This window comes from Symphalangus syndactylus, chromosome 2, assembly GCF_028878055.3.
Source record: "Symphalangus syndactylus isolate Jambi chromosome 2, NHGRI_mSymSyn1-v2.1_pri, whole genome shotgun sequence".
NCBI classification, from domain to species: Eukaryota; Metazoa; Chordata; class Mammalia; order Primates; family Hylobatidae; genus Symphalangus; species Symphalangus syndactylus.
The window spans coordinates 136,581,811-136,608,995 of NC_072424.2; the positions used below are offsets into that span (position 1 = coordinate 136,581,811).

General features: G+C 46.4%; 1 protein-coding gene and 1 pseudogene across 26 annotated transcripts in view; one reads left to right on the forward strand and one right to left on the reverse strand.

The window, feature by feature from the left end:
- Window positions 1-27,185, forward strand: part of SYTL3 (synaptotagmin like 3) — a 121,567-nt gene that overhangs the window by 65,770 nt on the left and 28,612 nt on the right. For 15 of the 26 annotated variants that reach the window (XM_063632792.1, XM_063632783.1, XM_055268424.2 and 12 more), the window contains 3 exons: window positions 3,090-3,168; window positions 7,382-7,506; window positions 14,774-14,908. In XM_063632792.1, the coding sequence (XP_063488862.1) occupies window positions 3,090-3,168; window positions 7,382-7,506; window positions 14,774-14,908 (339 nt within the window). The remainder of the gene's footprint in view (window positions 1-3,089; window positions 3,169-7,381; window positions 7,507-14,773; window positions 14,909-27,185) is intronic. The other 11 variants (XM_063632808.1, XM_063632811.1, XM_063632797.1 and 8 more) reach the window with 2 other exon arrangements.
- LOC129475964 (archaemetzincin-2-like) lies at window positions 14,928-16,068 on the reverse strand (annotated as a pseudogene).

Sequence of the window (27,185 nt, forward strand, 5' to 3'; positions counted from 1 at the left end):
TTTGGAGAGTGGTTGTGGTCTAAGCTTTTTTTTTTTTTTTTTTTTTTTTTTTGAAATGGAGTTTCACTCTTGTCCAGGCTGGAGTGCAATCGCGCGATCTTGGCTCATTACACCCTCTACCTCCCGGGTTCAAGCGATTCTCCTGCCTCAACCTCCTGAGTAGCTGGGATTACAGGCATGCACCACCAGGCCCAGCTAATTTGTTTTGTATCTTTAGTAGAGACGGGGTTTCACTATTGGCCAGTCTGCTCTTGACCTCCTGAGCTCGTGATCTGCCCACCTCGGCCTCCCAAAGTGCTGGGGTTACAGGCATGAGCCACCTCGCCCTGCCAGGTCTGCGCATTTTGTAAGCACATGCTGTCCATTTGAAAGGCTGGTTCTTGCTCAATCGTTGCAATTAAGCCATTTCCTGCTTTTGCAACACCAATACTAATTAGCTTTTAAACTTTTACCATTCATTATTAAATAACCTTATACTCATATCACAGGCTTTTTGGTGAAGGAACCGTTTCACAGATCTCTTCTGTTGTGTTGTAAGGAATACAATAAGAAGGAATGATAGGTGGCTTCCTCAATACCAAATCTGTATTAGGGTTCTCCAGATAGACACAGCCAATAGGATATGTATATAGATACATGAGAGGAGTCTTACTAGGGGAATTGGCTCACGTGATCACGGCAGCTGAGAAGTCTCTCCACAGGCCATCTGCAAACTGGAGACCCTGGGATACCAGTAGCGTGACTCAGCCAAGTCCCAAGGTGTCAGCACCAGGAAAGCGGATGGTGTTCTTACAGGAAACAGATCCCAAGAGACGGTTCTTGGATCTCGTGGAAGAAAGAATGCAGGGCGAGTCCATAGAGTAAAGTGAAAGCAAGTTTATTAGGAAAGTGAAGGAATAAAGAATGGCTACTCCATAGACAGAACAGCCCTGAGGGCTGCTGGTTGCCCATTTTTTATGGTTATTTCTCAATGATATGCTCAACAAGGGGTGGATTATTCATGCCCTTTTTAGACCGTGTAGGGTAACTTCCTGATGTTGCCATGGCATTTGTAAACTGTCATGGCACTGGTGGGAGTGTAGCGGTGAGGATGACCAGAGGTCACTCTTGTTGCCATCTTGGTTTTGGTGGATTTTAGCCGTCTTCTTTACTGCAACCTGTTTTATCAGCAAGATCTTTATTACCTGTATATTGTGCTGACCTCCTGTCTCATCCTGTGACTTAGAATGCCTTCACCATCTGGGAATGCAGCCCAGTAGGTCTCAGCCTCATTTTACCCAGCTCCTACTCAAGATGGACTTGCTCTGGTTCACCTACCTCTGACAGTGTAACTCTCAGTTCAAAGCTGAAAGCCTCAGGACCCAGGGAGCCTCTGGTCTAAGTCCTGGAGTCCAATGGCCAATCAGCCTGGGTTCTGATGTCCAAGGCAGCAGGAGAAAAGTCTGTTCCAGCTCTCAGAGACCAATTCACTTGCTGTATTTGTTCTCCTTGGGCCCCTGGTTGAGTGGATGGTGCCTGCCAATATTGAGGGCAGATCTTTCTAACCTAATCCACTCAGACTCACACACTGATCTCCTCTGGAAACACCCTCACATACACACCCAGAATAATGCTTTACCAGGCTTCTAGGTATTCCTGAAGCTGGTCAAGTGGATGCCTACAATTAAGGTGTCATTAATTAATTAAGTCCACGAGTCCACCCCTTGTCAAACTGGTACCCATAGGGTCTCCTGAAGTCATACTTAATTTAATAAAGGCAGTAACAAGGTAATAGCTCCCCCTAGCATGATACAACTATCCCATAATTGTGATTTTGGGGATTTTAGATGTTAGGGATTTAGACTTCAGGGATTTTAATCTTTAGGGATTTAGACTTCAGGGATTTTGATCTTTCAACGTTTAGGATTATGGCATTTGAGACTGTGTCTGTGAGATTATGATCCAAACCCAAAAATATATAATGCTGATAAGAGAGAAGAATCACATACATTCTTTTTCAATTTCTTTTTTTTTTTTTTTTTTTTTTTTTTTTTTTTTTTTTTTTTTTCTTGAGGTGGAGTCTCACTCTGTCACCCAGGCTGGAGTGCAGTGGCGTGATCTCGGCTCACTGTAAGCTCCGCCTCCCGGGTTCATGCCATTCTTCTGCCTCAGCCTCCCGAGTAGCTGGGACTACAGGAGCCCACCACCACGCCTGGCTAATTTTTTTTGTATTTTTAGTAGAGACGGGGTTTCACCGTGTTAGCCAGGATGGTCTCGATCCCCTGACCTTGTGATCCGCCCGCCTCGGGCTCCCAAAGTGCTGGGATTACAGGCGTGAGCCACCGCACCTGGCCTCTTTTTCAGTTTCAAACTGAGACTCTGGGGTGACCTTCAAAATCCTGCTCTACTTTCTCCTTGAAATTTCAAATTCTCCAGAGTCATTCCAGTACCTATGTGCTCAAGATGTATTTATTGGACAGATGGATGATTGGATGGGTGGTAATGTATGATGGATGGATGTTTGCTGGCTAGATGGGTGGATGGGTGGATGAATGAATGAGACTTGGAGAAGGAAGTGAACTCCTTTCTGTGTTTTATCTTTTTTTCCTTCTCTTCTGCATTGGGAAGTGGAGCCCCTCAGCTCTCGGCTGGTCACCTTGTAGCTTTTACCATCCTCATCCCCTGTGCCACTCGCATTCTGCCACTGTTGACATCCCTTCTGCATGGAGTTGGGGTGGGGCCATTGGAGAAAAGAGGTTAAACAAGCAGTAATTTACTTGAGTCCAGTCTTTGAGTCAATGAAATGCCAGTCATCATTTCCCAGGGGTACTTGTCATCTTGTCAACAACCCGCTGATAATGCTCCTTCAATGTGAATATTAAAAGTAGGGAGAGACGCTGAATAAAGAGGATGCCTACCCCTCGGGAAGAGTGCTGTCCACCTCCAGGCCTGCACACACACACCCGCGCCCACCTGCACCCCAGCACCAGCCCACACTCATGCGCACACACCCACATGCCAGTGTTTTGGGAATGGCAGCCTGGACACTGCTGAGGCAAACACAAGTCATCAAGCATAATTCTCATTCTCTCCTTCTGTCTCTGTTTTAGTTACAGGAATTTGGTCAGTTTAGAGGATTTAATAAGTCCGTGGAAAATTTGTTTCTGTCTCTTGCTACCCACGTGAAAAGTAAGTGCATGCTTCGTGACGTGTTTTCCCACTACCCTCCAGGCCAGCCGAGCCCACTGGCCAGGGCCTGGCCGGTGACCTCGGTTGGCACTGTCCCTCAGGCCACTCCCTTTGTCTCTGGACCCTGGGGAAAGCCACAGCACCTGGCCCTTCATCTCTTTCCCAACAGAGCAGGCCTCTGGTTCCTCGTAGGAAGGGAAATGGTGGCTCACACCTGTAATCCCAGCACTTTGGGAGGCCAAGGTGGGTGGATCACTTGAGGTCAGGAGTTCGAGACCAGTCTGGCCAACATGGTGAAACCCTGTCTCCACTAAAAATACAAAAATTAGCCAGGCATGGTGGTGGGTGCCTGTAATCCCAGCTACTGGGGAAGCGGAGGCAGGAGAATCACTTGAACCCAGGAGGCGGAGGTTGCAGTGAGCCAAGATCACGCCACTGGACTCCAGCCTGAGCAGCAGAGCAAGACTCCGTCTCAAAAAAGAAAAAGAAAAAGATGCAATTTCAGGGAATCTAAAACCAGAACCTTTCAGGCCAGTGGGGCCCAATATCTATCATCTGCATGGAATTACTTCGCCTTTCTCCTTTTCTCCTTGGTAAATGTATTTTCTTCAGTTAGCAGTAATCCTGTGATTTGCAGATGCATGTAACCCAGAACCACCTCCACTTGCAATCTTGTGTCTTTCAATGTTCTTTCTGCTCAGATACTTTTTTCTCTTTTTATCTTAAAATGCAAGTCCCAGAGGACAGACTCCTTTTCATGCCTCCTAAGATGCCCAGGGCTGGTCAGGTGTTTAGAAAATGTCCTTAGTGTGCTCAAGGGTCCTTAGGCACGGATTTCTCTTTCACTGTGTTTCTGCTCAGCTTCTCTTCATCATCCCCTTTTCTGCAGTTGCGTGCAGATGGTCTAAGTGCTGCACTTGGCTCTGAGACAGTCTCTTTATATGACTTTAATTAGTTGTCCGTATTCCTCATGAGCCCTGTCTCAGCTGTCACACGATGACAATGGATGTCAAAGCACTGCTCTTCAGATGAGCAGAAACAGTGACTGTCTCATGCAATGGGCTGTTCCTTTCTTGTTCAGAGGGAGGAAGCAGCTGAATTTCATGGGCCTGTTTGCTAAGAGCGTTTGGTGGCTTAAAAATCACTGTTCTCACCCTGCTGGGCTCTGACAGTAACCCCTGCTCTGTGCCTCGGCCTGGAACGCGTTTTCCAGCTGTCCCGGCTGTCTCTTCTCTTGTTCTCTTGTGGGTGCTATTTTCCCATCCACACCCTAGTATTTGTAATGTATGGGTGGGTGCTAGTCCACCCTTCCCTGTATGTCTTTCTAGATGCACAGCCCTTCTCCAAATCTGTGTGGTTTCTGTGAATTGTCTCCCACCACTGCCACTGTAGAATCAGTGCCTTGGAGTTAACCCCAGCTCTGTCATCCCTCAGCCACCAAAATCCAGAGAGGTGGGACACACGCGTCAGCACACATGCGCCTTCCTGGACGCTCCCAGCCCTGCACACAGGTACATCGGATGTGCTCACAGCTGTCAGGTGGCCACCCCAGAGCCTGGCCTGTGTACCTGCTCACACACTTGAGGCTAACCAGTGTAATACCCAGGTGGATGACTAGAGCTAGTCCCTGGGCGAGGTGTGGGGGAATTCACAAGAGCAAAGCAGCAAGCATCCCTTCTCAGATAGGGAAAGCTGACTGAAACCGCATAACCTACACACACACACACATACACACACACACACACACACACACGCATCCAGCACCCCCTGCACCCCTCCACCACCCCCACCCCCTGCCCAGAGTCAGAGATAGAAAACCCCAGCTTTCTGGCTGCTGGGAGTGGCACTTGGCCTCTGACCTTTCTTGAGTGCTTCCCCTGGTTCTGCAGGAACAGGACACGTGACCACACACACACCCTTCTCCGTCTCTGCCGCAGGACACGTAGCGTCCTGTAGGTGCTGACTCCTGTTTCTTTGGATTTTGAGCTCTTCTTCTCGTGCCCCGTTATCTTATTGGCTGCCTGTTTCCCCACGGAGGTGGGTGCAGAGGGAAGCCTCATGCTGAGGGGAGGGACTGTAGAGGGCCCCAGACTCTTCACTGGCCCAGATGCTGAAGGATGGCTTTGCCCCTGAGGGGTTTTGAAAGCTGACCCAGAATTACAACCTCTAGCTGCTGATGCTGCCCAATGAAGTCAAACCAGCGAGAGGAAATGAGTGACTGCAGCTCTGTCTATTATCAGTACATTTCTAGAAGATGTCAGCATTGTAGTCCCCCTTAGAAAGGGGAAGAGGAAATGAGAAAACTGGCCTTGCTCAGAAGCAATCTGCATTTCTTTCTCTTCCTTATCCTTTGTCCCCTAATAATACTGACCTATAAGCCTATTTCTTAGAGCCCAAATTTCTCAAGAAGGCTTGTCCTCTCCCCTCGTCTGTGAACTTTAAATGGCCCAAATAGGCCCAGGCTTTGTGGTGGGCACTACGAGATTGCTGGGGGCCCAGTTCCTCCTAAGGGCTGAGAAATTAGAGCCCCTCACATCCCAGACTGGGATGGGCCATCTGAGCCTGTCCTTTACTTTGTCCACTTTGAGGACCTGGTGCATACCAGTGCCTTGCAAGCTGCTGGCCTTAGAAATGTCCCCCAGTGTTTCTTGATGGTCACCTTGAGGACGTGGGGATGGCATTGCTATCAGGGGAGGCTAGGAGGCATCCTGTTGGAAAAGTTTGACACCCCAGCCGTTTCGGGGAGCGTGTGTTGAATTTCCCTCTCTAGAGGAAAGAGACACTGCAAGACTCACTCCTGGGCAGTGTAGGCGGGAGAGAACGAATAAATAGTGAGAGGATAGAGGATTCATGCGGTAACATCCCAAGGAGGTGGATCCAAAGCCAGCCGGGGGGTCAAGAGCCACACTGTCTGTTGCAGTGGCCTCTAACCATGTGTCGCTCTTGAGCCCCTGAAATAGGGCTGCAGGATGCACTACCAAAGCGAACACACTGGGTTTCAGAGACTCGGAATCCAGCAAAAGTAAAATATTTCGTGGATAACTTTAATATTGATGACATGTTTTAATATTTTGGATATATTGTGTTAAACTAAATGTAGAATTAAAATTAATTTGGCCAGGCATGGTGGCTTAAGGCTGTAATCCCAGCACTTTGGGAGGCCAAGGTGGGTGGATCTCTTGAGCTCAGGAGTTCGAGACCAGCCTGGCCAACATGGTGAAACCCTGTCTCTACTAAAAATACAAAAATTAGCCAGGCGTGGTGACACACACCTGTAATCCCAGCTACTTGGGAGGCTGAGGCATGAGAATCACTTGAACCCAGGAGGCGGAGGTTGCAGTGAGACAATATTGCATCATTGCACTCCATCCTGGGCAAAGAGTGAGACTCCATCTCAAAAATAAATAAGTAAATAAAACAGAGTTAATTTTACCTGTTTTTTTTAAACTTTTTAAATGCGGCTACTATAAAATTTAAAATTGTACGTGTGACTTGCATCGTCTCTCTACCGGACAGCACAGCTCTAGAGACAGTTTTAAGGTCCCCATTTGGAGGAATGGGGTTCTCAAGGGAAAACGAAACCATCCTCGGAGGATGAAACTATCTTCAAGGTGGTTCTCTCACTTCTGTATGTGGCTTCCTTCCTTCAAACTTTATTCGTATTCGTCTTTATTCTAGACCACTATTATACTGTAAAAACGAAACAAATTTGTTTACAGCCATTTTTCCAGGGTTTGCTTATTATAATTATGAGGACACGCCAAATCTTATTTTTACCTCGCTTCAAAAAGTCACAAGAAATGGTGTTAAGTTGTAACATCTTTATAAGGAACCCCTAGAAAGCTGGCTTGTTTGGTGGGCTGCCGTCTTCGTGTTTGGACGAGTGCACACGCATATGTGTGACCTGGAACGCAGATGAGCTTGGGTGGACGATTTCGCTTCGCCTCTCACCCTGAACATGGCCTGGGTGGCCACAGTGGGACCTTGAAGGAAGCCAGCCCTCTCCTGCCCTGATCCAGCACACTGTCTGCTCACCTTCCCAACGCCTCTGCACTTGGTGGGGGAATGTGCCGCTCTTGCTCCTCCGTGCACTTTGCCCTCTTAGGACCTTGGGACCTGCTGTCTGTGGGTTCAGGGAACCCCAGAAGAGGCTCCCACAAGTCTCAGCAAAGCTGCTTGTTCCCACCCATCAACCCTTGTGTTTGCCTTTTAGAGCTCTCCAAATCCCAGAATGATATGACTTCTGAGAAGCGTCTTCCTGCCACGGGCCCCGGGCAGTGTGCGGGCCAGACAGAGAGACGGAGCCAGTCTGACACTGCGGTCAACGTCACCACCAGGGTACCCTGAGCCCCGCAAGGCCTCCATGCTGATCACCTTCATGTTGTCTTCCAGAACTTTCTAGCCTGCCTTCTCTGTAGATTTATGTTTTCTTCGGTTTAATAGAAAAACAGTAAGCCATCAGAAAAACATAATTACCAGTCAGCGCCTCTATTTGGGCAGGCCTGGCCCAAGGCAAGTCAGGATTCAAGGTCAGTCTGGAAAACTGTTCAGCACAGGGAAAGGCTTCCACCTAATCACAAGCCCCTGAGGCTCCTCTGTGTCCACAGAGCTCCCTGCTGGCTTCAAGGCTGCGCCAAAGCCCAAGGGCTTCCTGCAGGGCCCACACCTGCCGGGTTAGCCCTGGAGTCTGCAAGACCAGCAGCCTTTGGTTAAAATCTGTCCTGGCCTCTGATGGAAACTATTGAAAACGTAAAGGCGCGAGCAAGCCTGTGGGGCGCTCTTCCCCCGCTGTCCACACAAGTGAGAGCTCCCTTGGTAAAGGCTTCTAGGGAAATAATTATTCCACCTTCCCACCAGGACTAACCCAGCCTGGAGTGAACGCTTCGGGTATGAGAGAGAGCCAACCTTAGAATGGGAAAACCTGCATTCTAGTTCAGCTGAGGTGCCTTGGCTGGGCAGGTGCCACCAGCTGTTGCTTGCAGAGTTGATGTGACTGCCCTGGTAGGCTGGAAAGAAGTGGTGTCCCTTCTCTGTGGCTGTGGACTCCACTCAAGCTGTCCCCAGACAGACTGTCCTTTAGGCGAGGGTGTGAGGTCAGTCGCCCTCTCCTGCTGGAACTTGCACACAGCCTCTTGAGATTTCACGTCCTGCCTCCCGCTCGAGCCCAGTGTGCTCCTCTGTAAAATGAAGAGGATAATTAATACCTGTTCTGCCCACAGCACAAGGTTTTGTAAATATCTAATGAGATAATGTAGTATCTTGATTTGCTATCTAAGTCATCTAAATATTTTATCTAAATTGCCAGCATTGACTGTGATGTGCTGGACTCTGTACTAATAGCTTAACTACGCTGTCTCATTTTATCTTCATAACCACCCTCTAGGGTAGGTATTGCATGCAGCCTCGTTTTACATGTAAAGAAATGGAGGTTTAGATTAAGTCACATGCCGAAGGTTGTGTAGCCAAAAGAGGACTGAACTCTGGGGCAGTGATTCCCAGCTCTTATGAGTATAGGAGTCAGTGTCACTGGGGCTCTTAAAATGCAGATTCCAAATCAGCTGTGGAGTGGACGTGAGATGAGGAATCGCAGATGCATTTTTGGTGAACTCCTGGGATCTGGCAAAGTCTATGCTGTGAAGTTCTCAGGCCACACTTTAGGAGCGAGGTGTCTAGACAGTTTGAAATGTATTTGGCAGGTGTTTGAAATTCTATAACACAAGTATCAGCTCCTGTCAGCTTCCCGGGGTCTACAGAAGCTCCCTCCGAACTCCCTCCGGGGATCACTCCTTCTCCTAATGAAACAGGTGGAGGGGAGGGTTAGCAACCATATGAAGCCTGTGTTCCACACATGGTGGCAGCATTTTTTCTTACCTACTTTATCACATTTAATTCTCACAAAAATACCGTGATATAGATATTGTTACTCCCATGATAAAGATCCGCTGAGCCTGGTGGCTCATGCCTGTAATCCCAGCACTTTGGGAAGCCGAGGTGGGCAGATTGCTTGAGCCAAGGAGTTGGAGACCAGCCTGGGCAACATGGGGAAACCCTGTCTGTACAAAAATACAAACAGCCGAGTGTGGTGGCACATGTCTATAATCCCAGCTACTCGGGAGACTGAGGTGGGAGGATCGCTTGAGCCCGGGAGGTCAAGGCTGTAGTAAGCTATGGTTGCACCACTGCACTCCAGCCTGGGTGGCAGAGTGAAACCCTGTCTCAAATGATAATAAATTAAAAATTTAAAAATTGGCTGGGCGCCATGGCTCATGCCTGTAATCCCAGCACTTTGGGAGGCTGAGGTGGGTGGATCACCTGAGGTCAGGTGTTAGAGACCAGCCTAGCCAACATGGTAAAACCCCGTCTGTACTAAAAATACAAAAATTAGCCAGGCGTGATGGCGGGTGTCTGTAATCCCAAGTACTCAGGAGGCCGAGGCAGGAGAATCTTTGCTTGAACCTAGGAGGCGGAGATTGCAGTAAGCCGAGATCGTGCCGTTGTACTCCAGCCTGGGTGACAAGAGTGAAACTCTGTCTCAAAAAGAAAAAAAAAAAAAAATCAAGAACCTGAGTTTTAGTGAGAGGTGTTAACCAACGTGCCTAATGTCACATAGTGAATGAAAGAGCCAGGAGCAGGCCTGGGATTTGACTCTGAATTCTAAACTCTATGTTCCCATAAGAAGGACAAACGACGACCGCTGAAGAAAGAGGGTTCAGGAAGGGATTGTGGAAGCGTGAGTAATTCTCTTGTTTGAGTCACAGGAAACCACTCAGAGGCTAACATTGACTTGGGGTTAACCAGATGCCTGGCATTGCTCTCAGCGTAATGCCCCTCAGAGGTATTTAGCCTTTGTGATCCTTAAGACAGCCCTATGAAGTTGGTACTATTCCTGTCCCCATTAAAGATGGGGCAAAGAGATGACCAAGAGCTAGGTGGAGCCTGCTCCGGAAACCAGCCACACCCTGTCCACGCCCCAGAGGTGGGACACATTCCCATTTGCACCGTGATGTGCTGTGTGGTGGCGCATCCCATGCAGCACAGGCTGGGCTTGTGGCGTTCTGCATGAGGATGGCCCGTGGGTCCTCGGCACGCCCCCTCCCCTGCTGCACATGCACATGACCCAGAGCCTGGCCAGGGTTGTCTGAAGGGCTAAGGGAGCTCAGGGATAGGAGTGGTGGGGTGCAGGGGAGATGGTGGGGAGAGAGCTGATCCAAGTAGATATTGTGATGCGTGTGTCTGCTTCTCAGCCATGCTCTTGGCAGGAATGCTTCCAACTTTCTGCAGGCCTTCTCTCTCCCCACCTTAATTGAGGATGTGGCTGGGTTGGTTTCTTTGCTTCATTTTGAGACCAAGTCTCGCTCTTGCCCAGGCTGGAGTGCAGTGGTGCTATCATGGGTCACTGTAGTCTCGATCTCCCAGGCTTAAGTGATCCTCCCACCTCAGCCTCCCAAATAGCTGAGACTACAGGGATATGGCACCAGGCCTGGCTGATTTTTTTTTTATTTTTATTTTTAGTAGAGATGAGGTCTCTATGTTGCCCAGGCTGGTCTCAAACTCCTGGGCTCAAGCAATCCTCCCACCTAGGCCTCCCAAAGTGCTAGGATTACAGGTGTGAGCCACCACCCCCAGCCAGATAGGGCTGTTTTAAGGGACAGTTTAGCCAAATGTTTACAAAGTACTCAGCAATGGTAGTATGATCTATAAATGCTAAATAACTATTGGGTTGAAATATAAGGAGTACATCTCTATTTATTTATTTTCATTTATTTTTGAGACAGAGTCTCATTCTGTTGCCCAGGCTGGAGTATGATGGCACAATCTCGGCTCACTGCAACCTCTCCCTCCCCAGTTCAAGTGATTTTCATGCCTCAGCCTCTTGAGTGGATGGGATTACAGGCATGCACCACCACATCCAGCTAATTTTTGGATTTTTAGTAGAAACGGAGTTTTGCTGCGTTGCCTATGCTAGTCTCAAACTCCTGAGCTCAATCGATCCACCTGCCTTAGCCTTCCAAAGTGCTGGGATTACAGGTGTGAGCCACTGCGCCTGGCCCAGGAGTACATCTTTAAATAGAACATTTGTCGGACTGCAGTTATACATGCCTTAGCTGGGGAGCTCACCAAAATTCCTCTCATTTTCATCAGAGCGTGTTGGAGCATCTTGTCAACGTTAATTATAGAACACAGTGGCCCTGCTTTGGAAGTAGGGGATGCTGGTGCCCACCTTGCAAGTGGCTACGTTGAGGCACACAAGTAGTAGATCACTTTCTTTCTTTTTTTTGAGACAGGGTCTTACTTTGTCACCCAGGCTGGAGTGTAGTGGTGCAAACACGGCTCATTGTAGCCTCAACCTCCTGGGCTCAGGTGATCCTCCCACTTCAGCACCCCCGAGTAGCTGGGACTACAGGGGTACACCACTCTGCCCAGCTAATTTTTGTATTTTTTCTAGAGATAGGGTTTTACCATGTTGCCCAGACTGGTCTTGAATTCCTGGGCTCAAGTGATCCTCCCACCTTAAAACCACGCCCTGACTTGGGGATGTTAACTGAGAAGACAGCTCAGGATCTTTTCCACACCACTTCTCTGACTGTTAAGTTTGAACCACATGTTCTGAAAACCCCCTTCTAAAATGCTCACTGAAGCATCTGGGCCAGAATTCTTCAACAAGTGAATTCTCACCTCTCCTGTGCATTCTACTGGGATTTCATTGTATGTGTTATGAATGGACAGTATTGACCTATATAGGCCATAAAAACATGCACCTGTTAAACAGGGAGGATGTCTAAAAACCGTCAGGAGAGGCTATTTCTAGGGAGGGGAACTGAGGACAGAGGTGGAGGAAAAAGATTTTCTCTCTTTTCTGTTTTTTTTTTTTTTTTTTTTTGAGGTGGAGTCTCGCTCTGTCAGCCAGGCTGGAATGCAGTGGAGCGAGCAATCTGGGCTCACTGCAACCTCCGCCTCCCGGGTTCACGCCATTCTCCTGTCTCAGCCTCTGGAGTAGCTAGGACTCAGGCATGCGCCACCTCGCCCAGCTAATTTTTGTATTTTTAGTAGAGACAGGGTTTCTCCATGTTGGCCAGGCTGGTCTTGAACTTCTAACCTCAGGCAATCTGCCAGCCTCGGCTTCCCAAAGTGCTGAGATTACAAGTGCGAGCCACTGTGCCCGGCCAGCTATTCCTTTTTAACAGCTACTTTTTTTTTTTTTTTTTTTTGAGACAGAGTCTTGCTCTGTCGCCAAGGCTGGAGTGCAGTGGCACGACCTCAGCTCACTGCAACCTCTGCCTCCCGGGTTCAAGTGATTGTCCTGCCTCAGCCTCCTGAGTAGCTAGGACTACAGGCACGTGCCACTATGCCTGGCTAATTTTTATATTTTTAGTAGAGACAGGGTTTCACCGTGTTAGCCAGGATGGTCTCAATCTCCTGACCTCGTGATCCGCCTGCCTCAGCCTCCCAAAGTGCTGGGATTACAGGTGTGAGCCACCATGCCCGGCCTAACAGCTACTTTTTAAGGCTTTTAGTTCATGCTGTGAAGTTGTCCTCCACTGAGGTTGACTCAGTTTACCTGACCACTGGCAGGGCAGAGTCACCTGTTTTCCAGCACTCTTGCCAGCATTCAACTTTGTACCTTTTTTTTTCCTCAAAATGTTTATTATACTAAAATACACATAAGACTTACCATCTGTGCCATTTTAAGTGTATAATTCATGACATTGAAAACATTCCTAATGTTGTGCACCTGTCACCACCATCCATCTCCAGGACACTCTTCATCTAGTAAAACTCAACTTTATCATTCTTAACATTTGCCAATATAATAGGCAGTTATTTAAAATGTGCCTTTCTTTAACTGCAGGTAAGCTTTTTCTCCTACTTTTTCCTCTGGCACACCTTCATTCTTGAACCCCTCTCATTGGATCTTCTGGCTCTTCCAGCCTCTGGCTCCTCCACTGTGGCTTTGATTGACACTTCTGTCACACCTTTAGTGTCCCCTCAGACAACATCACACATCCCCTGTGTCCACGATCTGTGTCCACGTGTCTGTAGGTCTAGGATGTTTCTGTTTAACCGTCACCAGCTGCTCCAGGTGGAAGGCCTTCCCTCTCAGGCTTACCCCAGCCAGCCTCAGCATCCTCTCGGATGATTGCAGCCCCACTGAAGACCATCCTAGAGGCTTGCATGCTGGATAAACTCTCCCTGGCCTCTTTCCCATTGACCCGGCTGGTGCTTCCATTTGAATGGTGTCTGTCTTTCTATTAGCTAGTGAGCCCTTGGAGGGTGTTTCATATTCTCTTCTCTCTTCCTCCCCTTCTACTCTTCCAGCCCCCAGAATTTAGTGTGGTGGTGTGAATATAGTGTTGCTTAACAAATAAATGTCTGTAGAAATTAAGTTGGCATTCTGGGGATGGAAAGCATAAATAATTTGGAGGTAATCCCTTCATTTGTTCTATCATATTCTATCACTTAGTATTTACTTCCTGAAAATTATGACTGTGGGGCAGCTGTTGTATTTCTGAGTTCTGCTTTCAACCCAGCACCAAAAGCTAAAGTCGCCACTTGGAAACTGTATATTTTCAGTCATTAAGAGGTTTTCCCACCTTGCCCGTTGTGTTTATTGCACTCTGCAGGCACTGTCCAATGGAACTTTTCTACAGGGATGGGAATGATCTTTATGTGAGCTGTCCACACAATGCCCAGGGCTGTATGTGGCCACGGAGCATTTGAAATGGGTCTAGTGCAACTGAGAAGTTAATTTTGTTTGCTTTCAATTAATTTAAGTAGTCATATGTGGCTAGTGACTACCATATTGGAAAACACAACTGTATACATCATAGAAGTGTCAGCTTGGCTGTGTGTGGTGGCTCATGCCTGTAATCCCAGCACTTTGGAAGGCTGAGGCAGGTGGATCACTTGAGGTCAGGAGTTTGAGGTCAGCCTGACCAACATGGTGAAACCCCATCTCTACTAAAAATACAAAAATTAGCCCTGTGTGGTGGCACATGCCTGTAGTCCCAGCTACTTGGGAGGTTGAGGCAGGAGAATTGCTTGAACCCGAGAGACGGAGGCTGCAGTGAGCCAAGATTGTGCCACTGCACTCCAGCCTCCAGCCTGGGCGACGGAGCAAGACTCCGTCTCAAAAAAAGAAAGAAAAAATTTTAAAAGCATCAACTATTAGCAAAGTATTTTTAGAAAATTTAGAGACATATTTTGATTTTTCCCTTTTTATAAGCATCTTAGAGCTAAAACTCTGCTTATCAGGCTAATTATTATATATCAAGTGATTAAATGCCAGGACCATTTATTAAGGCTAAAATTTGGACTTCTTTAAGACTTTTACTAATCCATGAGTAATCTACCCATCACTGTTCATGACTATCCCAGCTGGATGTTGTCTGTTTCTGGGCCCTGTATGTGTGCGTGCGTGTGTGCGTGCGTGCGTGTGCGTGTGTGTGTGCGCGCACGCACGCATTTACCAAATGCAGGTGTGTCCTCCTACTGAGAAGTTTGCATGTTAGTAACATCAAGTCATAGATGCTTGAAGTCACCACATTTGAACAAAACTAAACTGGGATGGAGACTATAATGTTAATTTTTGTTTTTCCTTCTCTAGAAGGTCAGTGCACCAAATGTTCTGAAACCTCTCAATCAAGAGGATCCCAAATGCTCTACTAACCCTATTTTGAAGCAACAGAATCTACCATCCAGTCGGGCACCCAGTACCATATTCTCTGGAGGTTTTAGACACGTGAGTCTCATTCCAGTGCTTTTTTTTTTTTTTTTTTTGAAAGCTTAATGTACAAGTAGTTATTTCAATTACTCCTATTTGAAGGTCCTTATATTTGGAGAACAGCAAGGCATTTTATTATCCATCCTTCCATTCCTTAAAGGCTTCCACAGGTTTTAGTAAAGTTGCGTTATCCTCAGGCCTGTGTGTTGGAGTTACTCCAGGTGTGTCAGCAGATTCATTATCAATCCACTCCACCAGTGCTTTGTGGCTTTCTGCAACGCAGCATTCTGCAACTCGCGTAAACAGATAGGGCAAGAGGGCGCCGGTCAGCTTCTTCCCAGTGGTTGGAGCCTTGCGTTAGGCATGCAAGCCACTGACAGTGTTGCAGTCCACGTGTGTGTCCAGTCTCATGGGTTAAAATCTTACAGGATCAATGTAGTGAAACACTAGTTCTTTCCAGAATGTAATAGTTATCAGAAATTGAATGGTCAGTCGAAGATGTTTTCTGGCACTTCCTCCCTTTGCCTTCATAGCACAAGCTATAAACATCACTGCCATACTTAGCAAAGCTGAATATCCCTACACCATCTGTCAAAGAGGCCTGTCCAAAGACAAAATTTCAGGAGTCTCTTGGGTAAAGATCAATCATTGTTATCCCCACGACACAGGCGTCTTCAGGTTTCTTCTTTTTTAAGAACTTCAAGATGTCCCCTGCATGAACTTGTAGGCTTTGTTTGTGAATTATCATTGACTCTAAAGGAACACCTCATTGCAGAAACAGGAACCAGTTCTAGGAGCTTTGCTCTCAAGCCATAGAAGTATGCCTCCCAGTAGGCCTTGAGCCATTTAATAGATTCTTCATTGATAATTCTGGTGTTTCCTAGAGATCCAGCGGACTGAATATAAATACTGCATTTGTCTGGAGAGAGAGTCTTTCTGTAAGGGCCACTGAAGAACTAACTGTTCAAAGTCTTGGGGAGCCTCTGGATGGGAAGTGATCTGATATGATTGGGAATGCAAAGTAATGGGTCCAAAGAGATCACTGGCTGGCTGGAAGCCTTCGTTCATTCAGCACTGTTTTCCCCAGCATCTAATTTCCCATACTGTGACACAAGGCCTGGGTTCTTTGAGATAAGAGCTGTTTTCAGTGTCTGTTCAGAGTGCCGTACTGTTTGCATAATGACAGATCTCTTCTGTTAACATCGTGTTCCTAGGTTGAGCTTTCTTTTTTTTTTTTTTTTTTTTTTTTTTGAGACAGAGTCTCGCTCTGTCACCCAGGCTAGAGCGCAGTGGTGCGATCTCGGCTCACTGCAAGCTCTGCCTCCCAGGTTCATGCCATTCTCCTGCCTCAGCCTGCCGAGTAGCTGGGACTACAGGTGCCCGCCACCATGCCCAGCTAATTTTTTTGTATTTTTAGTAGAGACAGGGTTTCACCTTGTTAGTCAGGATGATCTCGATCTCCTGACCTCATGATCTGCCTGCCTCAGCCTCCCAAAGTGTTGGGATTACAGGCGTGAGCCACTGTGCCCGGCTGAACTTTAATTTTATTTATTTATTTATTTTTTGAGACGGAGTCTCGCTGTGTTGCACAGGCCGGAGTGCAGGCTGGTGCCATCTCAGCTCACTGCAGCCTCCGCCTCCTGGTTCAAATGACTGTCATGCCTGTCTCCTGAGTAGCTGGGATTACAGGTGCCCACCACCATGTCTGGCTAATTTTTGTACTTTTAGTAGGATGAGTTTCACCATGTTGGCCAGGCTGGTCTCGAACTCTTGACCTCAAGTGATCTGCCTGCCTCGACCTCCCAAAGTGCTGGGATTATAGGCATGAGCCACCGCACCTGGCCTAGAACTTTCATTCTTCCTTTTAAATGGGTCAAACAGGTGTTCGGCCATGAGGGTTTATTAGGAAGAAGGCATCCTTCTGAGGTTTTTACCTTATAAGGATGGACATAGCTGGGCCTGGCAGGAAAACTGTTGTGGAGGGACTCTTCACCCACCAGGCCTCAAGGCCACCCACTCACCTTCCATGGCCGTTCTCATGTGCGTGCCTCATCCAAGTACTCTTTTTTGTTTTGTTTTGTTTTGTTTTTGAGATGAAGTCTCCCTCCATTGCCCAGGCTGGAGTGCAGTGGCACGATCTCAGCTCACCGCGACCTCCGCCTCTCAGGTTCAAGCAATTCTCCTGCCTCAGCCTCCCGAGTAGCTGGGATTACAGGCATGAGCCACTGTCCCCAGCCCCAAGTATTCTTGATATGTGCGGCATGGTTATGACATCAGTAGACAAGGGGAGGGATGAGCTGTCGCCTTGTGAGAGAAACTGGAATGTGACAATAGAACTTGGAAGTGATATTCTACTTAGGTTGGGATTTGGGGAAACCCTTGCTATACTTTGAGAGTGGTTTTCTTTTTTACATCTTATGGTGAACATTTTCATACATATAGAGAGTAATAAATATTGGTGTCTTTTGATTTTGTGTGTTTTTAATTTTGATGAAGTCTGATTTGGCAGCATGTTCTTTTACGGTTAAGTCTGTGTCGCGTCCATCCGCAAGTCACGAAGATATTCTCCCATGTTTTCATCTAGAAGTTTAGAAAAGTTTAGCTTTTACATTCAGGGCTGTGCTCCAGCTCATTACTATTTTTGTGTGTGGGTGAATGGTGTAAGGTAGATATTGGGGCTCATTTTTTTCCGTATGGATATTTAGTCAACCTAGTACCATTTGTTTAAAAAAAAAAAAAAAAGACTATTATGTCCCCCAGTGACTTCGGCATGTTGGTTGGAAATCAAATGTCCACATAAGTGTGGATCTCCTTATGGACTCTGTTCTGCGCCAGTGATCTCTTCGTCTATCCTTATGCCAAGACCACACTATCCTGAGTACTGTAACTTTATAGTAAGTCTTGAAGGTGGATACTATAAGTCTTCCAATTTGGTTCTTCTTTTTCAAGATTGCTTTGTGATGTTTTAAATGTACTCTCTGTGTATAGGTAGGCATTTTAATTCATTCGTTCATTCATTTGTTTATTAAAAAACATTAAGGCCGGGTGCAGTGGCTCACGCCTATAATCCCAGCACTTGGGGAGGCCGAGGCGGGTGGATCACGAGGTCAGGAGATCGAGACCATCCTGGCTAACATGGTGAAACCTCGTCTCTACTAAAAAAATAAATAAATAAAACACAAAAAATCAGCCAGGCTTGATGGCAGGTGCCTGTAGTTCCAGCTACTCAGGAGGCTGAGGCAGGAGGATGGAGTGAACCCGGGAGGTGGGGCTTGCAGTGAACCAAGATCATGCCACTGCACTCCAGCCTGGGCAATAGGGCGAGACTCTGTCTCAGAAAACAAACAAAAAACATTGAGTGTTTACTTTTTGCCTAGAATTGTGATGCATGGTACAATAGATGGATTCTTGGATGAGGGGCCATGATGCTTCAATGAACACTTGTGTTAGTCCATCCATGTTGCTATAACAAAATATCACAGGCTGGGTAATTTATAAACAATAGAAATTTATTTTTCATGATCCTAGACACTGGGAAGTTCAGGATCTCAAGGCATGGACAGGACTGGTGTCTGGTGGTCTGTTCCTCATAGATGGCTCCATCTAAGTGTCTTCCTCACATGGTGAAAAGGATGGAAGGGCAAGAGGGTCCAGTGCTGTGTGCAGCCTCTTTTATAAAGGCCTGAATCCCATTCACTAGAGCCCCACCCTCATGACTTATTCCATTCCCAGAGGCCCCACCTCTTCATACTATCATGTTGGCGATTACATTTCAACATGTGGATACTTGGATCTTTCAAGCTGCCTGCTTAGCCCCTTTCCAAGTGTACTTTACTTTCTTTCTTTCTTTCTTTTTTTTTTTTTTTTTTTTTTTGAGACAGAGTCTCGCTGTCGCCCAGGCTGGAGTGCAGTGGCGCGATCTTGGCTCACTGCAGGCTTCGCCCCCTGGGGTTCACGCCATTCTCCTGCCTCAGCCTTCCGCGTAGCTGGGACTACAGGCGTCCGCCACCATGCCCAGCTAATTTTTTGTATTTTTAGAGACAGGGTTTCACTGTGTTAGCCAGGATGGTCTTGATCTCCTGACCTCGTGATCTGCCCGCCTTGGCCTCCCAAAGTGCTGGGATTACAGGTGTGAACTACCACACCCGGCCAACGTTTTTTTTTTAAAGTTTCCTTTTTTGTTAAAGGATAATAATAAATGTTAAAAATAATAATTTCTTTTAAAGACTAACTTTCTTCAAGGCTCCTTGCTTTGTGCTAATAACTCTTTGTTAAGCCCTATCCTATGTAGCTGTTAGATATAAAGGAATAAGTACATTCTATGTCCTTGTACTTTAACCAAGATATTTGTGCTGAACATGTTCACAGGCACGTTGCAGCTTGCAGCCTATGCCCCTTCCTTATTTGGAAGTACTACTTTTCTAAGTCCTTTTGCAAGCAACTTCCTCTTTTCCTTTGTTCTCTATTGCCTATACCTATTTTAAAAAGTTTTAAATTATTAGCCAGTCAGGTTTTAGATTGTAAGGTCTGGCTCCAGCCGGTGGAGACAAAACACAGTAGCGGGGACAAGCTGCGTAAAGGATAAAAATTGCTTCCCTCCATTGTTCAGGTGTGCTCTCATCATCGTTCCATCTGTGAGGAGCACCCTTTCTGCAGAAAGTAAAATTGCCCTGCTAAAAAAACTTTTTGTCTAAATGCTAATTTTTCCTTATAGTACTAAGGAACAAGCATTCTGTTTCTAAATAAACATTTTACTTATAAGAAAATGGTGGCCCGTATGGGGATACACTCCTCCAGGGGCAGTCTCTAGTCCTCTCTCATGAGGAGGTGCCCCACTGCCTCGTTGCGGTGGCCTCTGGGGTAAGGAATCGAGACCCACCCCGTGTGACAAATAAACCTGGACTCTTAGCAACGCAGAAAGAAAGCAGCTGGTAACCTGGAGTAAAGGGTGCTCACATACCACGTGGACCAGGTAACCTCATGCATAAGACAAGGAAATACCAGAGGAGCTGGTAAAGTATTTCCTTGGTGGTCAGGACTAAGGAAAGAAAAGCCGGGGGGCGGTAAAGCATTCCTTGTTTAGGACATAACCAAGGTAAGAGAAACCGCAGGGTCGGTAAAGCATTCCTTAGGACTGAAGAAAGAAAAGCCTCCGGGGGGGGCGGGTTGGGGTGGGGGTGGTGAAGTATTCCTTAGTTGGGATGTCTTAAAGGTTAAAAAGAGGTGAAAAGTCCCCATTAGGGGAGAGATTAAACATCACACAAACCTCCAGTAGTGAAAAAGATATTCGGGCCGGGCACGGTGGCTCATGCCTGTAATCCCAGCACTTTGGGAGGCTGAGGTGGGTAGATCACGAGGTCAGGAGATTGAGACCATCCTGGCCAACATAGTGAAACCACGTCTGTACTAAAAATACAAAAAATTAGCCGGGCGTGGTGGTGGGCACCTGTAATCCCAGCTACTCAGGAGGCTGAGGCAGGAGAATAGCTTGAACCCGGGAGGTGGAGGTTGCAGTGAGCCGAGATCACACTATTGTACTCCAGCCTGGGCCACAGAACGAAACTCCATCTCAAAAAACAAACAAACAAAACTAAAAGTCTTTTAGCACAGGTACTACCCCTAGAATTTCCAGCACACCAGCGCCAGCCTGGGGACCACGTCCTCATCAAAAAAGAAAAAGAAAAAAGACTCAAGCCAGCCTAGAAGGACCCTACCTTGTGCTGCTAACCACCAAGACTGCCTTTGCACAGCACAAAAAGGATGGACACATCATACCCAAGTCAAAAAAGCATCATCACCTTCAGAATCATGAGCCATTGTTCCAAAGTTATCTCTCTTTTTCTTTTCTTCCCTTTACTTCCCATCTTATAACTAATTTTTGTTGTTGTTGTTGTTGTTGTTGTTGTTGTTGAGACGGTGTCTCACTCTGTCGCCCAGGCTGGAGTGCAGTGGCGCGATCTCGGCTCACTGCAAGTTCTGCCTCCCAGGTTCACGCCATTCTCCTGCCTCAGCCTCCCGAGTAGCTGGGACTACAGGTGCCCGCCAGCACGCCTGGCTAATTTTTTGTATTTTTAGTAGAGATGAGGTTTCACTGTGTTAGCTAGGATGATCTTGATCTCCTGACCTCGTGATCCACCCGCCTTGGCCTCCAAAAGTGCTGGGATTACAGGCGTGAGCCACCGTGCCTGGCCAACATAACTAAATCTAACTCACTTCAAGTTATTACTTTTAATGCCTGTTTAATTATGCCTTATAAAGATTTACATAACCAAAAACAGCTTATTACTTCAGAAAAATATCTCTGTCCCTCTTGGACTTCCTCAAATTAGGAAGACGTAGTTCCTGTAAGAATACTAGTAATCCAGAGAATAGTAGCTGCATTAGTAAAAATCAGACTCTTGTCCTTCTGAAACAAAATCTCTATGTTCTGCTTAATGTCCTAGACAACACTAAAGGTTTAAAATAGACTGCTTCCATAGGTCTTTGTCAGTCCTTAAATCCATATATCCATTTCACCAAAAGAATTACTCCTAGCTGTCAATCTCCTTCAACCACTCCATCAATCACTCCTCCCAAGCACAAGGACAAGACCGAAGTCTCTATGGTAACAGTAAAAAACCTAAGGCAAACAATAGCAACGAAGACAGGGTATCAAAGTATAAATGCCTGGCTAAAAGGGATTAAATATTCCATCCGCACTCTAAATAAAAGCGACTGTTAGGCTTGTGCACACGGTAGGCCAGAGGCCCGGGTTGTCCCCTTTCCACTCGGATAGTCCTCTGATTGACAAGACATAGACTGCATAGTAGGTGCTTTTCAAAATCCCACAGCCTAGGATAGTAAACCATGCCAGACTCTCTCCGCTGTTTCCTAAAGTGCAGTACCCTGCAGGTCAGCCCTCAAGGGCCATCCAGCCTCCACCTTCCAAGACCAGTTTTACCTCATGTCTCCAATGACGAAGGAAAAATTTGGCGTACCTTAAAGACTTAATAGGATGCAGTAACGTGAGGCACTTCCAAGAGCTAACCCATCAGTCCACCCTTATTCATCCCCAAGTGAACGTATGTTAGTATTGTAAAAAACCTTTACTAGACACTCTGCCAAATAATTAAAGCAGTACTTATGCTGTAGTTCAATTGGCTATCCCTTTTACCCTGGCATTTCATCAACCAAAAAAACTCTCTTTTAAAAACTCAAGCAAAACAGCTAAGCCAAAACATATTTAAAAAGTTTAAAAAGGGAAAAAAAACACTATAAAATCAAAAGGAGGGAATTGTAGAAAGTAAAAAGTTTCCTCTTCAGCTTCCCTTCTGGTAATAATGATAATGTTAAAAATAATAATTTCTTTTAAAGACTAACTTCCTTCAAGCCTCCTTGCTTTGTGCTAATAACTTTGTTAAGCCCTATCCTGTGTAGCTATTAGATATAGAGAAATAAGTACGTTCTGTGTTCTTGTACTTTAACCAAGATATTTGTGCTGAATATGCTCACAGGCACATACAGCTCGCAGCCTATGCCCCTTCCTTATTTGGAAATATTATTACTTTTCTAAGTCCTTTCACAAGCAACTTTCTGTTTTCCTTTATTCTCTATTGTTTATACTTTATTTTTTATTTTTTATTTTTTGAGACGGAGTCTCGCTCTGTCACCCAGGCTTGAGTGCAGTGGCCCGACCTTAGCTCACTGCAAGCTCTGCCTCCCAGGTTCACACCATTCTCCTGCCTCAGCCTCCCCAGTAACTGAGACCACAGGTGCCCACCACCACACCCGGCTAATTTTTTTGTATTTTCAGTAGAGACGGGGTTTCACTGTGTTAGCCAGGATGGTCTCGGTCTCCTGACCTCGTGATCCGCCCTCCTCAGCTTCCCAAAGTGCTGGGATGACAGGCGTGAGCCACCGTGCCTGGCCGCCTATACCTATTTTTAAAAGTTTTAAGTTATTAGCCAGTCAGGTTTTAATTTAAATTGTAAAGTCTGGCTGCAGCCAGTGGAAACAAGACACCGTAGCAAGGCCAAGCTGCGTAAAGGATAAAAATTTCTTCCCTCCATTGTTCAAGTGTGCTCTCGCCATTGTTCCATCTGCAAGAAGCACCCTTTCGGCTGGGCGCGGTGGCTCACACCTGTCATCCCAGCACTTTGGGAGGCTGAGGCGGGCGGATCACGAGGTCAGGAGATCCAGACCAGGAGATCCAGACCATCCTGGCTAACACGGTGAAACCCCGTCTCTACTAAAAATACAAAAAAATTAGCCGGGCGTGATGGCGGGTGCCTGTAGTCCCAGCTACTCGGGAGGCTAAGGCAGGAGAATGGCGTGAACCTGGGAGGTGGAGCTTGCAGTGAGCCGAGATCACGCCACTGCACTCCAGCCTGGGCGACAGAGCGAGACGCTGTCTCGAAAAAAAAAAAAAAAAAAAAAGAAGCACCCTTTCTGCAAAAAGTAAAATTGCCTTGCTTAAAAAAAAACTTTTTGTCTAAATGTTATAGTACCAAAAAGCATTCTGTTTCTAAATAAACATTTTACTTATAACAGGGGTGGAGGGGTTGGGATGAGACTGTGCCTTCACAGAGAGCCAGTGGGCCAGTTTCCACTGATCTGCCCAGGGTCCCACTAGATTTGACTCTAAGTTCCTTCAAGGGCCAGAATCACATCCTTGTAGCCCTAGAAACCAACACATAGCCAAGTACGTGGGCTTGGATCCACCCCCTGATGGTCTGTGGGATCCTGTGTGACCTGCCCACCACTCTGCCCCGACCTCACCAGCTCTCACCTACCCCATTGCTCATTCCACTCAGCTGCAGGGCCATTCACTGGTACTGGGACCCCCAGACACATCCCTCCTCCAGGCATTTCTGTACCCTTCCCTCTCCAGACATCACACGTCATGCAGTCGCTTCCTTTAAGGCTTTGTTCCAAGCCACCTTCTCAGGGAGCTCCCCCTGCCCCACTCTCCCCACCTGCTCTATGTTAATCCATGTCCTCACCACCCCTGACATGCTGTAGAGTTGGCTCATCTGTCACCTCCCCACTAGACTCTAATTCCCAAGAGCTGTGTCCAACACAAATGGCCTCAATAAATGTTTGTTGAGTGATTGAGTTAATCCTAATCATAGTTACCGTTTATTGAAAGCCCAAGGCAGGTGCTTCACAGCTCAGTTATTCTCACAAAGATCTCGTTATGGAAGGTGCTGTTATCCCATTTCACAAATGAGGAACCTGAGGTTCACAGAGGTTAAAGCAACTTGCTGAGGTCCTGAGCTGACTATAGAACTCTGATGCAAACCAGGGCCCTGGGGAGTCCATACCGGCAAGTCCAGGCTTTTCACAAAATCCCACGGGCGTTTTGTACTCTTACATTGAGCAGTTTTCCTGACCCATGCTGCCTGGTTCAGCTTCATTCACTCGGGGCCAATCCACACATAGAAGCAGGGAACCAGGATGCTAGCCTAGGGAGAGGTGGGGTGAGCAAATCCATCTTAGTCCCTTTGCTGCTTAGGGAATTTTTGTTGGGAAATAAAAAATTGTTTTTAACAGCCCCATCAGTGGCGTATGAGATTATGCAATTCCCCATATACTCATTAACTTTGAGTATTAATCAGATTTTACACATACACACACGGATGATGTTAATTTTATAATTATTAACTATGCCTAACTAAATCATAGTGCAAATTCAGTAGGGCTCTCTATTCTCACCCATTTTTCTAAAGTTTTCTCTGATTTGTGACCTTAAAATTTATAATCATGTTATTATGCATTTAATCGTAACCTGTTCCCTTTAGGCTGAAGCAGCATTTGTTTGAGAAAACTGAACTCACACAAAACAAACCACTGATTATTGCTTCTTGCTAAAGGTGTTGCCTTCCCGTCTGAGAAATATTTACATTCTCTGAGAAACAAGGATTGGAGTAAAAACAAAAAACAAAAAACCCAGCTTATTAAAATTCCACTTATTACAGAAGTATAAAACCAGATCTAGACAACAAATAGGGAAAATCGTTTAACCTCCCAAGTAGGCAAATCAGTGCAAAATTAAAGCAAGCTGCTATTTTGGGACCGTCCACTTTAGTAAATTTTAAAAATAATAGAGCTCAGTGTTGGTAAGGTGTAGGGTAGCAGGCGTTCTTACTGCGGGGTGAGCAGAAACTGTTACAACTTTTCTAGAGGGCAATTAGCTAATAGATGCCAAAAGCCTTTTCATGTTCTCTTTAGTTGAAGAACTTCAGTCACAGGAACTACTCTTTAAAAATTATCATGAATGTTGGCCAAAATGTGCATACATAGATGTCCCAGACAGCATTGTTTATAATTGTTTTAATTTTGAAAAACTGTCAACAACGGCCGGCGCAGTGGCTCACGCCTGTGATCCCAGAACTTTGGGGGGCCGAGGCGCGTGGATCACAAGGTCAGGAGATCGAGACCATCCTGGCCAACATAGTGAAACCCCGTCTCTACTAAAAATACAAAAAATTAGCTGGGCGTTGTGGCGGGCGCCTGTAATCCCAGCTACTCAGGAGGCTGAGGCAGGAGAATGGCGTGAACCCGGGAGGCGGAGTTTGCAGTCAGCCAAGATCACGCCACTGCACTCCAGTCAGGGCGACAAAGCGAGACTCCTGTCTCAAAAAAAAAAAAAAGAAAAACTGTCAACAACCAAAATGTCAAGAGAAAGTTAAATTATGGAGAATGTGCACACAGTATTATTCTAACTGTATAAATTTCAAAATCAGGTAAAACTAAACAGTAGATTGTTTGGGGGATATATTCATACATAATAAAATCATCGGCTGGATGCAGTAGCTTATACCTGTAATCTCAGCACTTTGGGAGGCCAAGGCGGGTGGATCACCTGAGGTCAGGAGTTTGAGACCAGCCTGACCAACATGGTGAAACCCTATTCTACTGAAAATACAAACATTAGCCAGGCATGGTGGTAGGTGCCTGTAATCCCACCTACTTGGGAGGCTGAGGCAGGAGAATTGCTTGAACCTGGGAAGTAGAGGTGGCAGTGAGCCAAGGTCGTGCCATTGTACTCCAGCCTGGGCGACAAGAGCAAGACTCTGTCTCAAAAAAAAAAAAAAAATTTAAAAAGTATAAACCATCAAGAAAATCAAGGATGATTAACAGACAATTTGAAATAGTGTTTCCTGGAGACAGGAATGAGAGGGGATTTGATAAGGGAGGAGGCGTTGTGGGGCGCTTCTGAAGTCCTGGCGATATTATTTTCCTTAAGCTGAGAGTGGGCATGTGGAAGTTAATTTTATAATTGTTTAATCCTATACATTATATGTGTTCTTTTGTTATACATTTCATGGCAAAAAAAAAAAAAAGGAAATGAAAAATCAAATGATTTGCTCAGCTTACAAAGGGCATCCACATTTTGTGGCATCTTTTAAAGGCTGATAATCACTAAGCTTACCATGCATAGGCATGAGGTTCTAAGTCTTTTTTTTTTTTTTTTTTTGAGGCGGAGTCTCGCTCTGTCGCCCAGGCTGGAGTGCAGTGGCACAATCTCTGCTCACTGCAAGCTCCACCTCCTGGGTTCACGCCATTCTCCTGTCTCAGCCTCTCCGAGTAGTTAGGACTACAGGCGCCCGCCGCCACGCCCGGCTAATTTTTTTTTTTTTTTTTTGTATTTTTAGGAGAGACGGGGTTTCACCGTGGTCTCAATCTCCTGACCTCGTGATCCGCCCGCCTCGGCCTCCCAAAGTGCTGGGATTACAAGCGTGAGCCACCGCGCCCCACCGGTTCTAAGTCTTTTTCCATGTGTTAACTGATTGAACCTCACAATGACCCTATGAAATAGATCCCCATTTTCCAGATGAGGAAACTGAGGCTCTGGAGGGTAAGATAATTGCTCAAGATCACACAGCCACTGAGTGTCAGGGCCAGGCACTGGAAGGCTGCTGTGTGGCCTCATCACTCACCATCTTAACCACTTTGCAAAAATGTTCTCAGTGTGTTCTTATCAGGATTTATTATTTTTAATTTAGCTGCGGCTTCAGTTGACTCTGAGTTTTCTGCTCTTGTGAAATAAAAGGGCATGAAACTTAGCTTGCAGTTACGGGAGATAAATTTGTGACCTTCGGAGAAAGTCACTGGCAGAAGCCTCCCTGCCTGCCTTGAGTTTGTCCTTTGCTGTTACCCAGATTGACTTTCTTTCAAACCCAGACTGTGCCAATGGCTTTAATAAAAGTCAGGCTGAGTTTTGGGTTGCTCTTCTGGGCTAGCATCTTTTGGTTGACTCCATTTGCTGCATTCAGCTTGTAACCTGCTCAAAGGCTCTGTTCTGGCTCCAGAG